General features: G+C 32.9%; 1 protein-coding gene across 4 annotated transcripts in view; it reads left to right on the top strand.

Moving 5' to 3' along the window:
- Positions 1-15756, top strand: part of LOC114330489 (UDP-glycosyltransferase UGT5) — a 138567-nt gene that overhangs the window by 119454 nt on the left and 3357 nt on the right. For all 4 annotated transcript variants that reach the window (XM_050662348.1, XM_050662347.1, XM_050662345.1 and 1 more), the window contains exon 3: positions 11798-12020. In XM_050662348.1, the coding sequence (XP_050518305.1) occupies positions 11798-12020 (223 nt within the window). The remainder of the gene's footprint in view (positions 1-11797; positions 12021-15756) is intronic.

Raw genomic sequence — 15756 nt, 5'->3', positions numbered from 1 at the left:
TCCTCTTCGTATTTGAAGTTCTTCACACGTGTCCCGGCCAATCCTGATGTTTGCACGTTGATGCCAGTAAAGATTTTTAATAGTGCGTAGGTCTTTATCATCAATACCCACTTTCTGAAGAATAGCAATCATTTCAGTATGTTTTACCCGATCAAAGGCCTCCTCAAAGTCAATGAAACACATATAAACCGGATGCTCGACATCTCTGCATCTCTGTACCATAACCTGAATACTAAATATTGCTTCTCTGGTCCCAAGGTTATTGCGGAATCCAAACTGTGTATCACCAAGCTGTTCTTCTATTTTTTGGTACATCCTAGAGTGCAAAATTCGTAGAAATATCTTTAAAACATGACTTATTAAGCCAATGGTTCGGTAGTCACTACATCTTTTCGTGTTTGCTTTTTTAGGTATCGTCACAAAAGTCGACAACAGCCAAGCCGTTGGTATATAGCCAGTTTGATAAACTTTATTAAAAAGATGAAGGAGAGATCTTTTACCTGAACTTTCTTTTCTGGTCTTTGCTAATCTTATTACTTGTTAAATTTCGTCCATAGTTATGTCAGGTCCTGTAACTACTTCGTTAATTTCAAGCTCGGGCCTTTCATCATTAAACAGTTCCTTAATGTAGTTCTCTTTTGTTTAAACTACTTTATTTAATGGGTTATAAGTCAAACAATCATAGTATTGAGTAAACTTATATATTTTTATAAAACTTACTAAACATCTTACATACAATAAATCATACAAGTGACAACCATGTTGACTGGCTTGAAGTTAGCCATGTCATGTCTAGCACGCAGCCCCTTGCTACGCTGTTACACAGCTATATATATTAAACACCTTCCCCCTAAGATCGATATCTATAAGGGGTCTTTATATTACGACCAACTCTCGTCTTATAACTGTTAGAAGTCTCAATATTTGGGTTGACTTTATGACTCAATGTAGGTACTGATTTTACATTTGGGCTTGGGCAACTAATGGTTTTATTAACACTATCATTTACGTTAATGTGAGTGGTATCTTTATGAACACTTTGTGACTGAATATCAGGGTACAACTCGGGTTCTAAAATGAGTTCTTTTTCAAGTGTTGTGGTGTATGAATGTTTCATTTGGTGTGAATTCCGTCTAATAATTTTATTGTTATCTTCTTTTTTCACCCAATATGATCTAGGTTCATTGGCCTTTTCTAACACAATTGCTTTACGCCAATAATTATCTTTTGAACTTCTTATTACTACCCTATCTCCCTTTCTAAACTCTACTGGTTTTCTTCGTGCTGTCTTATCATAACGTACTTGTAATTTCTCTTTTTCTTTGCATAAATTCTTATATACTTGTTTCTGGATTGTAGGTTCTAATTTATTAGCTGTAGTTGGTAATTGTCCTCTCAGGATCCTGCTCTGTAAAATTTGAGCTGGAGATGCATCAAGATTTATTATGCAGGTATTATTATATTCCATCACCAAATCTCTAAAATCAACATTTTCCTCATTACTCTTTCTTAAAATTTGTTTGCTTATATTGACTGCTTTTTCTGCAAGTCCATTACTCTGGTGGTAATGTGGAGTGCATGTCATAATTGTAATGTCTTTTTCTCTATAATAATTTTTACATTTTACCGAAGTAAATGGTAGATTATCTGCAATTAAAATTTCTGGATATCCAAATCTACTAAAAGTATCTTGAAATGAGTTGATTACTGAACTGGAGGTTTTATCTTTTAATATTGAAATGTCCAACCAATGCGAAAAATAGTCTACAATTACTAAATATGCTTTTGAACCATACTCTAAAATGTCTGTACCAACTTTATTGAATCTTAGTCTGGGAATGTCATGAGGCATCATTGGTTCTTTAAAATTATTTGGTCTGTATTTCTCACATATCCTGCATTTTTTTATATAGTTATAATATATACTCCTGGCTTTGTTTATAGTTTTACTGACTCCTATATGGCCTTTGTGAAGCAATTATATCATGTCAAGCCTAAGTTTTTTCGGAATAATTATTTTGTCATCAATAAATGCGATGCCAGCTTCAAAATACAGTGAATCTCTTATACCATAGTACTTTTTACACACTTGAGGAACATTTTTTTCTTTTGGCCACCCATTATAATAAAAATCAAAAATTACTGCTAATGCCTCATCCTGGCTAGTAGCTAGTCTTAACTCAGATTGCTTTTCCTGGCTCATAGGTAAATGTTTACTCACTGAGTGGACCATTTCAAACATTTCTGGGTCATGTGTCTCTATATTTAAACTGGACCTAGATAGCATATCAGCAAAATGTATGTCTTTCCCAGGAACAAAATATACATTTAATCTGTACTTGAGAAGTTTAAGCCTTAAACGTTGGAGTCTAACTGATCCAATTTTGGAAATTGGCTTCTTCATAATGGAGATTATAGGTTTGTGATCTGATTGAACGTCAACATCAAAATTATAAATAAAATTGTGAAATTTTTGAGTAGCATAATAAATTGCCAATAGTTCCTTCTCAGTCTGACTATAATTTATTTCACTATCATTCATATTTCGTGATGCACAAGCTACTAATTTTAAAATAGAATCATATTTCTGGAACATACAAACACCTAAACCATTTTTAGATGCATCACACTGTAAAATAATTTTTTGATTAGGATCATAAGGGACTAACGCTGGTGATTTACAAATTATGTTCTTTAAATTATCAAAACATTTTTGATGTGACGGGAGCCACACCCATTCTACATTATTTTTAAGTAATTGACAAAGAGGTTGAATATGTTCAGCCATGTTCGGAATGTACCGTCTAACGTAATTAAATGCGCCCAAAATTCTTTGTAATTCTACTTTACTATTTGGTTTTTCAAGTTTACAAAGTGATTCCACTCTGTCAGGATCTATTTGCATCCCTTTATGTGAAAAAACTTGACCCATAAATCTGACCTCTTCTTGACAATATTGAAATTTGTCCCCATTAAACTTTGCTCCTACTTCTTTAGCCCTTTCTAACACTTTTTTAACAGTTGTATCATGTTCTTCTTTTGTTGTTCCCATAACAATCATATCATCATGACAAATCAATAAATTCTCTATACCTTTAAATTTATCTTCTACTACTTCTTGAAACAGATCTTGGGAATTTGATAATCCATATGGCAATACTTTATATCTGAAAATTCCATAAGAAGTTGCAAAACAGCATTTCCATGATGATGTCTCGTCAAGTTCTAAATGATGATACCCTTCAGAGAGATCAAATACAGAAAATATCTTTTTACCTATCATTTGTGCACAAACATCTTCCAATTTATGTACTACTCTTGGTTTGCGGACTATTTGTTTGTTTAGATCTAATGGGTCTAAGCATAAACGTAACTTACCATTTTGCTTTTCCACAATAACAATGCGGTTTATGCTTGCCCTGGGGTCAATTTCGTTAACTTTGACAATTGCCCCTCTTTTTGTCAACCTATCTAATTCATTTTTTAAATTATCTCTAATTGCGACAGGTACATTTACAGGTGGGTAACTTACTGGCTCAAAATTGTCTACTGTAGTGATCCTATGTTTACCACAAAATTTACCATGACCTCTAAAAACTTCAGGGTTAAGGTTTATAAATTTATCCCTTTCTGCTAATTCTAAAGTACCACAACTCTCAATATTGTTGATTCGTTTAACTAACCCCAAATCAATACATAATTTACCACTTAAAAGAACTCGAGTTGCCCCATTAATAATTGTAAAATCCTCGTAAACATACTTATTTTTATGTTTACAAAATAAATTTACGACACCCATTGTTTTAGCCTGAGTACCCTCAAACCCTTTCAGTACATAATGATTATCCCTAATTTTAAATTGTTTATCAATTTTCTTAAAAATTTTTAATGGAATTATACTTACATCTGCACCTGTGTCAAGTTTTACTTTAATTCTCTTGTTTTCAATTTCTATAATTTCATCCCAAATATTTTGACTACTTACATTTTGGTATACTTTATTGACATTTCCTACAAAACTATCAGCTGATCCATCACTGCTATCTTCATCTATGACATCAATATTCTTCACTCTACACGACTTTGCAAAATGGTTTAAAAGCCCACATTTCTTACATTTCTTTCCATACGCTGGACATTCTCTGGCCCCATGAGTTGATTGACATCTTTTACACTTGAATTTTTCATTGGTATTCGCTTTACTTCTAGAGTTATTATAATTTCTATGGCCCTGGTACCTATCTTTACGAACTTCTCCTATGTCTACATCTTTTCTTTCGGTATGAAATTTCAAATTTTGGTTCTTACTTTGTTCACTAGTTCTACAAAATTCGATGGCTTTTTGTAGGGTAAGTTTGTCCACTCTCAATAGAGCTTCTCTAGTAACTGGATCTCTGATGCCCATTAATATTTTGTCTCTCAGAGCTTTATCTTCGGCTGTTTGTTCTGGATCAATTTCATTATAATTACATGTTCGAATCAAATATCTACAACTAGTAAGAAACTGCTCAAACGACTCTCCTTCTTTCTGGACCCTCATGATAAAATTGTATCTTTCAAATGATTCATTCATCCTTGGATTAACATACTTATCGATTAGTGATATCATCAAGTCATACTTGTTATTTTCGGCTTCTGGGATCTCGAATGTGGACATAATTTTGGCAGACTCAGCCCCAATTATATTTCTTAAAATTGACATTTTCATTTTATCTGCTGACTGGTCTTGTCCCGTTGCTAGTAAATAATCTTCGAAACTAGTCTTCCAGAACTTCCATTCGCTTGCAGCATTTTGATCCTGCAGGTCAAAATCTGGTGGTAATTTTACATTTATTCCCATCACTGCCATTGTAGGTTATGTATGGTACCTCGTGTACAAGTTGCTATAAATTTAGCTTTTCGACTGTAAACTGTAACCCAACTAGCTGTTTGACTGCGCCATGTTTAAACTACTTTATTTAATGGGTTATAAGTCAAACAATCATAGTATTGAGTAAACTTATATATTTTTATAAAACTTACTAAACATCTTACATACAATAAATCATACAAGTGACAACCATGTTGACTGGCTTGAAGTTAGCCATGTCATGTCTAGCACGCAGCCCCTTGCTACGCTGTTACACAGCTATATATATTAAACACTTTCCATCTGTCTATTTTATCCAAATCAGTGATAATCAGTTTTCCGTCTCTATCAACGATGTTATTTGCATGTTTTTTGTTCTGACCGGTGAGTTCTTTTATTTTTTTATAGGTACATATTAAATGAATCATGTTTTCTCTGCAACTCTTCAATTTCTAAACATTTGTTTTCAAAGTTAGTCGAGGAAATGAAGCATTTTGGCTCGCAATTTTTTCGTCCAGCATGGATTTACTTGAAATTTTTACAGAAGGTAGGGAATAGCCCAAGGATCATTTTCTATATCATGCTGCTGTACGCTAAAACCTTGGGGGTAGTTCCCACCCCATCTCGGGGGTGGGAATTTTTTATTACATTTTAACCATGTAAATCGATGTAAAAAGTAATTCTAAGAAAAAAATGTTTTTCACATTTTCTTCGTAAAACTAATATTTTTCGAGTTATTCGTGGTTGAAAGTAACAGTTTTTCGACGGAAAAATCGACATTTTTAGATGGTTTTTTGAGAATAACTCGAAAAATATACATTTAATCAAAAAAAACTGTAGATATCAAAATTGTATCTTTTAGTAACATAAACGAAACTGGGATTCTATAATATTTTTACGACCAACACAAACCGAGGTACGGCATGTTAAATGTTAGCTTCTTTCGGCAAATGCATAATTTGAAATAATCAAAGCCAAATAACGGGAAAACTTTGAATTTTTCCAGGAAAACTTATATGATGTTTTTTTAAGAATACAATAAGATCTTTCAAAAAAAATAATAAAAATTTCTAGCATAAAAATTGAGCAACTTATGATAAAAAAAGTCGGTACCTGTTTTTCTCTACGAAAAAAACAGTGATAACAACCCCGTAACTACCCTTGTAACTAAAAATTGGTCTTCACCTTTCTGTAGTTCCTTTTATATTTATATTATCAATACACCCAAGAAGTTTGACCTATTTAAAAGGCATAATTTTAGAAAAATTGCAGTTTAAAGGAAAAATTGATTTTTTTGCAATTTTGCATTTTTTATCATTTTCTTCAAAATATCTCCGAAAATACTGGAGATATGAAAAAAATGATAGATTACTAAATTGTAGCTTCTTTAATAGCTAAAATTTTCTTGTGCATATATTTTCATTACAGTGAACAGTTAACGAGATATAGCTGTTTAAAACATCTATTTACGAGCAAACACCCCCTTATTCGAGCCTTTAAACCCACCTCAATTAAAAATTAAGGGATCTTACGGAATTAATTTACACAGTCTTATTACTCTTCAAAAATTCTACAAAACTGTTATTGAAAAAACTTTTTATCGCCAAAAATGAAGAAGCTATGTTTATAATACTAATTTTTTTCTCGAAAAATTCGAATAGTCCTTTTATAGAGCATTTTCAATGTGCCTATATAATACCACAGAGCCGGTTCGTATACTGGATGACTAAAAAATTATTTGTATGTGTATTTTTATATATTTGTAAATTCGTGTTTTTGTGTAAATAAATGTTTTTGTAATTCTTTAATTGTACTTTTTTATGTATAGATCTATTAAATTGTCTACTTATAAAAATTGCAATGTTATTAAGGGAGGTTTTTAAGGGTTGAAATATTATGATATTATATCCTGAAGCATAAAACAATCATTATTTAACCAGTCAAAACCAAATTTTACCTTTATTAAAGTTTACAATGTTTTTATATAATTTTTGAAAATAATGGTAGTTTATACCCCTAAAAATAATCAACGCCCTTGAGCATGATATAGGATATGAAGTACAAGGTAAGATGATCCTAACCCAAAATTTTTATATACATTGATGCAAGCCGAAATTATTCTTTTAGGATAAGTAAACTTTTCATATATAGCTCCAACAAGGGTGGTTTTAAGGATTGAAATATTGTGATATTATATCTTAAGGCACAAAACAGTCATTATGTAACTAATAAGAAGCAAATGTTGACAATATTAAATTTTAATATGTTATTTTATAATTGTTTACAATTAGGGGTGGTTTTCACCCTTAAAAAACCAAAAGCGTACAACGGCTCAATATAGAAAATGAACTAGAGGGTGAAATGAACCTAATCCCAAATTTTTGTACAAATCGATGCTGGAGGAAAAAATTGCGAGGTTTTGCCATTTTTTCAGCTTCATTTCCTCGACTAAGTATGTTTCTTTTGCATCTCGTATTTTAGTACTTATCTCTTTATTAATGCGTTTATACATTTCGATGTTTTGGTTCTTAAATTTGCGTCTTTTTTCCATCAAATTCAAAATCTCATCGTTTATCCACTGTTGCTTCTTTTGATTTGTTTTTTAAGTTTGGAGTTGAGCTGCTTATAATCGTTTTGAGTTGGTTCCAATGATCCTCGATGGATTCTTTTTGTTCGCTATTCTCAAAATTGCTCTCTAAATTGTTTGCAATCCCCTGACCTTTGTTTCTAATAAAATCGGTATCCAGTTTGTTAGAGGATCGTTGTTGTTTAAGTTTTAATTTTTTATTTTAAGTTTTAAGATCTGTTTAAGTTTTAATTTTATTTCGGCTAACAATAGATTGTGATCAGATGGCACATCGGCGCCAGGTTAGGTTTTTACAGACTTTACTGCATTTCTGTAACGCTCACTGATGGTTATGTAGTCAATTTGGTTTCTTACGATATTATGGGGGGTATATGCTAGAGATTTTCACGTATACAGGGTGAGTCATGAGGAACTGTACATACTCCTACCTCGTATAGAGGCTCCTATGGGGAATAAGAAATGACCATTAAAAAGTGTCTGCTCCCATTGTTTAATAATATACAGGGCGAGTTTCGCATTTTGACAGAAATTTGTATTCGCCATAATTTTTTAACGGTCAGATCGATGTGTCTCTTATTTTGGCCAATCGTTACACTATTACCACCTAATCAACTGATTTATTCAAACTAGAAAAAAATCAGGTCCGGCTTTAAAAAAATTAGTTCGTTTGGGCCTTGGAAAAAATTTCACCCTGTATACGCTTTTTGAAAACTCTAATATGAATTTTACAAATTAGACAAATAGGCAATTAAAGTGGCATATTTATTTTTTTCCGCACACGATAACTTAATTTTTTATAAAAAAATCAAATTTCACTATGAATTAAAAGTTTGGTAAAGTGAACCATGTATTTAAAAAAAATAACTTTTATTACAAAAATTAATTTTTTTTGCACAAATAAGTAATTTATGTTCCATTCAATCAACTGATTTATTCAAACTAGAGAAAAATCAGGTCCGGATTTAAAAAATTAGTTCGTTTTGGTCTTAGAAAAAATTTCACCCTGTATACGCTTTATGAAAACTCTAATATTAATTTTACAAATAAGACAAATAGGCAATTAAAGTGGCATATTTATTTTTTTCCCCACACGATTACTTAATTTTTTATTAAAAAATCAAATTTGTCAAAATCGGAATTTTAACCTAAAAATGAAAAAAAAAATTAACTCACGGTTTAACTCGCTACAACTCTGTTCCATTTTAATATTTTTTTTTGAAATTTTTACAGCACATACCTCTTACCATTGTGAAGACTATGAAAATTGTTGTAGACTTTCAGTCTTCTTCTTGTAAAAGTTGCAAACTTGTAAATCGCAAAAATTAGGTGGAAAAATTTAAAATTTATCAATTTGATCACGTCTATGTTAAACTATAGAGTCCAAAAGAAGTATTATGGGAAGTTTTAGATGTAGACGTGTTATATAAAAAAAAAAATGGTAAAACTTTTAATTTTAAGAAACACGTTGTTTTTGTAAATTAATTTTTGTAAAAAAAGTTAATTTTTTTAAATCTATGCAAAAACTTTGCCAAACTTTTTATGCATAGTCAAATTTGATTTTTTAATAAAAAAATAAGTAATCGTGTGGGGAAAAAATAAATACGCCATTTTAATTGTCTATTTGTCTTATTTGTAAAATTCATATTAGAGTTTTCAAAAAACATATACAAGGTGAAGTTTTTCCTAAGACCCAAACAAAATAATTTTTTAAATCCGGGCCTGATTCTTTTCTAGTTTGAATAAATCAGTTGATTGGGTGATAACATAAATTAAATATTTGTTCAAAAAAAATTCATTTTTGAAATAAAAGTTATTTTTATTTTAATCTATGGTTCACTTTACCAAACTTTTCATTATTCATAGTCAAATTTGATTTTTTTTTATAAAAAATTAAGTAATCGTGTAGGGAAAAAAATAAATATGCCATTTTAATTGCCTATTTGTCTAATTTGTAAAAATCATATTAGAGTTTTCAAAAAGCGTATACAGGGTGAAATTTTTTCTAAGACCAAAACGAACTTATTTTTTAAATCCGGGCCTGATTTTTTCTTGTTTGAATAAATTAGTTGATTGGTGGTAACATAAATTAAATATTTGTTCAAAAAACAATTAATTTTGGTAATAAAAGTTAATTTTGTTAAATCTATGGTTCACTTTACCAAACTTTTAATTCATAATCAAATTTGATTTTTTTATAAAAAATTAAGCAATCGAGTGCGGAAAAAAATAAATATGTTATTTTAATTGCCTATTTGTCTAATTTGTAAAATTCATATTAGAGTTTTCAAAAAGCTTATACAGGGGGAAATTTTTTCTAAGACCAAAACGAACTAATTTTTTTAAAGCCGGACCTGATTTTTTTCTAGTTTGAATATATCAGTTGATTAGGTGGCAATTGTGTAACGATTGACCAAAATAAGAGACACATCGATCTGACCGTTCAAAAATTATGACGAATAAAATTTTCTGTCAAAATGCGAAACTCGCCCTGTATATTATTAAACAATGGGAGCAGACACTTTTTAATGGTCATTTGTTATTCCCCATAGGGGCGTCTATACGAGGTAGGAGTATGTACAGTTCCTCATGACTCACCCTGTTTAATCTCCGTTTATATACGTTTATATCTCTTAGAGAGTTTGTCAGATTTTACATCGTCACTCGAGCGCGTTGGTGGTCAACCTCTGCTTCTCTTGTCTGCTCGCCATCGCCATGCAACATGACCTGCTCACCTCCGTTTCTTATTAGCTACATGTTCTACTATGTCTTTCCTTCCCAGATACTTTTTCTGTTTTGATTCTATTTATGGCTTCGTTCATTTCCTCTCTTGTTATATCCAGTAAATTTTCCACTACTTCGTCTTCCTTCGCTTTCAAATACTTATGTATAATTTTCTTGCCGTTCTCCCAATATCATACATATCTACGGGGGTCCTACAGCCTCTGCCGCATCCCGCATTTCGATCTCCACCTTTTTCGGTCGGTCCATTCTTCCTCATTTATGGCTCTATCTCTCATTATTTCTCTGATTCCTTCTCTCCATTCCAGTGCTGGTCTTCCTCTTCTTCTTCTATTCCATGGAACATAGTTTAAATCCTGTTTTGGCCATCATTCATCATCCATTCGCATTACATGCCCGTACCATAAAAGTTGTTTGGATTCTATTGTATCTACGGTATTGTAGATTCTTCTTGTCCTTCTTCTTATTTCTTCATTTGAGATGTGATCAAGTCTAGATATCCGACACGCTCTTCTCAGATAGTCCATTTCTACTACTTCCAGTTTTTTATTTTCATTCATTGTCATTTGCCAACATTTAGAACCGTACGTCAAAATTGGTTCTACAACCGACTTGTAGATTGTCATTTTGGTTTGTAAACTAATTTTAGGAGACCAAAGTAACGAGTTTAGTGTTTGTACCACATTTCGACCCTGTTCTATTTTCTGCTGGATGTCCCATTTCGATGTTCCTTCCTTCGCTATGACTGTCCCTAAGTATTTAAATTTTTCGCATTGTTTTATATCTCTAATCGAGTGTTCTGGGTGTGTTCCTTCGTCTTTTATTCTAAGGCAGCGGTTCTCAATCTGTGGTACATGTACCACTGGTGGTACATTTCATTATTTGAGGTGGTACACAAAACGCAAAACAGCCAAAATAAGCATTACTATTATAGTGAATTAGATCACCTAGCTAGATAGGTATTTCAGTTAGGTGGTACCAAAAATAATAAAAAGTATTTGGTGGTACAAGACTCAAAAATATTGAGAACCGCTGTTCTAAGGTATTCTGTTTTGTTTATATTGATTGTGAGTCACCAATTTTCGTATTCTTCGGTTAACTTTCGAATCATATAATCCATGTCTTCCTCATCGTTTGCCATAATCACTTGATCGTCTGCGAAGAAAAGATTTGTTAGGTACTTGTTTCCAAGTTCTATTCCCATTCCTGTGCATTTTCTCCTCCAGTTGTTTAATGCTTCCTGAATATAGATTTTAAATAGGGTTGGGGACAAAGAACATCCTTGTCTTAAGCCTTTTGTTACAGGAAACGGGTCTGAAATTTTATTTTCCATTTTAACGGCACTTTTTGCATTTATGTACATGTTCGCTATGGCGTTCATGTATGCCTTACTTAAGCCTCTGCCTTCGTCAATACTTCAAATAATCTTTTCAAGGGTACTGTATGATAGGCCTTTTCTAAGTCAACGAACACTAAATGATTCGGTAAATTTCTGGCTGTTCGTTTCTCTATAACTTGTTGAAGTACAAATATATTATCAATACAAGATCTGCCAGCACGGAATCCATTATCATCCCAAGTAAATTAAAATTAGATCTACTGCACTATTTGTTTATTTTCAGGATATACAAGACTACCTAGACTCCGCTCCACAAGGAGTAGTTTACTTCAGTTTGGGATCAAACGTGAAGAGTGCCAATTTGACTGAGCAAATAAGGAAAGAAATTGTTGCTGGTTTGGGAGCACTACCTTACAAAGTTTTATGGAAATGGGAGACTGACTATCTTCCTAATAAACCTGATAATGTAATGACTAAGAAGTGGTGCCCTCAACAGGATATTCTCGGTAAGTAGTGTTTTTCAACACTTTTTGTTTTTTGTATTATTTTTCTTCTACTAGTTATTTCCTTGTTTAAATGACTCACATTTGTTTTTTCTTTAAACTAATTATTTTATTCTTCTTCGTCGTCCTCAGCTTTTCACTTTTCAGGAATCGCTGTTCCTTACGTCATTTCTGTACATCCTGTCTTCTTCATGTACACCTTCCTCGTTTAAGTCCCTCTACCACACAATCCTTCCATCTTATACCCAACTTTCCTCTACCTCTATCTCCCTCAACTTCTAACAGAGCTATCCTTTATCTCACATAGTTTTCATTTATACGTTTAACGTGACCAAACCACAACATCCTTTGTTATTAAAACTTTTTTAAAACTGACGTCATCTCTTACTCTAACCACGTCGTTAGTGATCTTGCCCCATCTAGTCTAACCCAACATCTGCTATAACATTTTTATTTTAGCTACCTCTATCTTCTTTTCCTGAACCTTCTTTCTTTCCTTTGCGCCCTTCCTCGATTTTTCGATAACCGAGTATCTCGCTCATTCGCTTTGAGTTAAACCAACCAGCCTGTATCCTGTGGGAAACTTGTCCTAGTTTTCCTCAAGTAATTCAATCTCCCCAAACAAAAAAAAACGTTTAAACAATTTTTGACCCACTTTTGGTCTTGGCAACATGCAAATTTGTTAAAAGGGGTCCTTTTTGAGTAAGATTGTGCAAAAAATCCGAATCGGAATATTTTTCCCTGCGGATGCGCAGTGGCTTTCTGGACTATATATACATTTTTATTTTTCTATTTCCTATTTTTTTATCTTTCTATTCTTATTTTTTATTTTTCTATTTATTTTTCTATTAGTATTACTCCTATCGAGTAAATTGGTACATTTTCCGTTGGAATTTACAAAGCCGTGCAGACGGGGTTGTGAATTGCAAATTTTAGAATTCCATCTTGTCTTCATTGCAGCATCCTTCTGGCTTGCAATTTTTAGAAGCCATGGATGTGTCACTAGGAAAATGGTCCAATAAATTTTTCAATTAAATATATTTTAAAAATATTTTTATTAGGTTGAAAAATTTTTGACTTTTAAAAAATGTTGTATTCAAAAATTGATTATTGATATTTTCCTCATCAATCAACCTATACTTGTCCACTGCTGAACGTAGACCTGCCGTAGTTCACCCTAAAAATTCCTCTCCTGAGCCGCTTGCACCCAATTTTGGAATATCCCCTTCAGGTCATCTGTTCATCGTATTGGTGGTCGTCCTCTATTTCGAAATGCATCCTGTCTGATAGCTTCGAAATCAACAGTGGACTCAAACAGGGTGATGCGTTATCTCCACTACTTTTTAACCTAGTATTAGAGAAAGCCATGAGGTCGGCCGAAATAAAAACAGAACTGCTATCGGTTCAAGGTCATAAGTTATTACTAGCATACGCAGATGACATTGATCTTGTTGGAGACTCCATCCTATTCACAAAAGCCATTTTCAACAAGGTGGAAGGAGCAACAAGCGAAGTAGGGCTGAGTATTAATGAAGAGAAGACGAAAAATATGTGTATAAATAGAACGACACGAAGAGACAGGATAGGACAAAATGAGACGGTCAACACCTTCAATTTCGAAAGAGTACAACGTTTTAAGTATCTGGGGGCCGTAATCACAGCTGACAACGATGTTACTGAAGAAATAAAAGACAGCATCCAATCAGCAAATCGCTGTCTATTTCCACTGGATAAGCTTATAAAATCAAAAAATCTTACAAGAAGTTCCAAGATCAAAATCTATAAATCCGTCGTCAGACCTGTACTAACATATGGTTGCGAAACGTGGACCATGACTAAATCAAGTGAAGAAAAGCTCAGACGTTTTAAACTAAAAATACTTAGAAACATTTTCGGGTCTCACCACGACATTAACACAAACCAGTATAGGATCAGAACCAACTTCAAATTAAAAGAACTTTACAATGACACCGATATTGTCCAAGAAATTAAATCACAGCGACTAAGATGGGCAGGCCACGTGCACAGACTTCATAACGAGAGACTTGTAAACTGGTATGGGAGGAGATTCCTACAGGCAAAAGACCACTCGGACGTCTCAGAATGCGATGGAGAGATAACATCCAATCAGATCTCCGAAAAATGAACATCCCATTTGACCCTAGGTTGGTGGAAGACCGAACAAGTTGTACAGTCAGCCAGGACCCACCCAGGGTTGTAGCGCTACGTGATAATGATGATGATGATCCTGTATGGGTCTCCACTCGGGAATACGTTTTGTCCATCTGCCTTCCTTCGTTCTCGCGACGTGCCCTGGCCAGTTCCATTTTAAGGTCGATATTCTTTTGATTGCATCGGTTACTCCCGATCTACGGCGCAATTCTGTGTTGGTTGTTCGGTCTCTTAGGGTTAATCCCAACATAGACCGTTCCATTGCTCTCTGTGTTGTTCGATTTTTGTTTGTGGACATCAGCACATATTCATCAAAGAACTTTCTCTTTAGGCAAATGAGAAGAGCTGATGTGAAAACGCCTCTTAGCTTTCCATGAGCCGCCCAAGTCAACCCTATCCTACGTACAGGGCCGTTTAACCATACACGGCGCCGGGGTGCAAGACTCATCTTTGCTCCCCCTTTTGTCAGAAGATTATATTATAGGTTATAGTTACGCTAAAATTAAAACTACTTATGTTTGCTTTCTTTATTTATAATATTTAAAAAAAAACATGGTTTCAGTATTCAAAAAAGATCAATCTTATAACACTATACTTAATATCCAAGTCTACTTTTCTAGCTTTTTAAGTTGGTAAATGTTTTTATTACTACGGTGATATCTATTTTTACTTGCTTTTCTATATCTACTTATTAAAGCCAGGTTTGTTAATTTGTCTTGGCCCATTGTTAAGCGCAGATAATTTTTGATCAATTTAAGATTAGAAAAAGACTTTCGCTCCTTCGGCTACTGTTACTGGAATTTAATATATCCTGAGATATGTAAAAAGATTTGTGAAAACGAAGAGTAATTTATTAGAAATATAACTCAAAATATGGAGTGGAGTTGTGTCTTTATTTATAAAAAATATTGGTAACAATTCTAACTCACGGAATAGATCTTCACCATCTATATCAGATCTATTTACATGAGCCAATTTTTTTTGTAAATTTAAACATTGCGTGGTTTTTAAATTTCCTTGGGAGTTTCTCCAACTCAACATATTTTCCAAGAAAGAAAAAATATCCTAAATAATATACTGTTCCCTCAACATTTCAGATTTTTTACTTAATTTTCCAATGGCAATGTTTAATAAATAATAAAATAAGTTCATTTTAAAATTTGTTTTTGGGTCTAAAAGAGGCTCGTTTGCAGCCTTGTAAATGAAATGTTTTTTTCGGGGACGTGGACGAACAGTACATAAAATGTCAGTACGGTTGTTGGTTAAACCTTTACTAACTTGATCCAGCACCTTAACAGCTTCCGAAATAATAATATCGCTCGTTTGCAAAGTTTTGCTAACAATATTAACCTTTGCTAAAATATTGTACCTACCATGTACCTACAATATTGTACCACAGAGCAGATAAATTTAAAGTTCTTAATTTTGTTATCAATGAGCTTGCGATGTTTCTTGTGCCATTGTCGTATTTGTTGTTGTCAAAAATTGAGTATCATGCACTATAAATATTCCCCATATTAAAACGAAGTATTTTTAAACGGTTTTAATGTAATAGAATAGTGGGTAT

The sequence above is a fragment of the Diabrotica virgifera genome, chromosome 9 (assembly GCF_917563875.1).
Source record: "Diabrotica virgifera virgifera chromosome 9, PGI_DIABVI_V3a".
NCBI classification, from domain to species: Eukaryota; Metazoa; Arthropoda; class Insecta; order Coleoptera; family Chrysomelidae; genus Diabrotica; species Diabrotica virgifera.
Note: the sequence above shows the minus strand (reverse complement) of the source record. Positions and strands in the feature narration are given on the sequence as shown.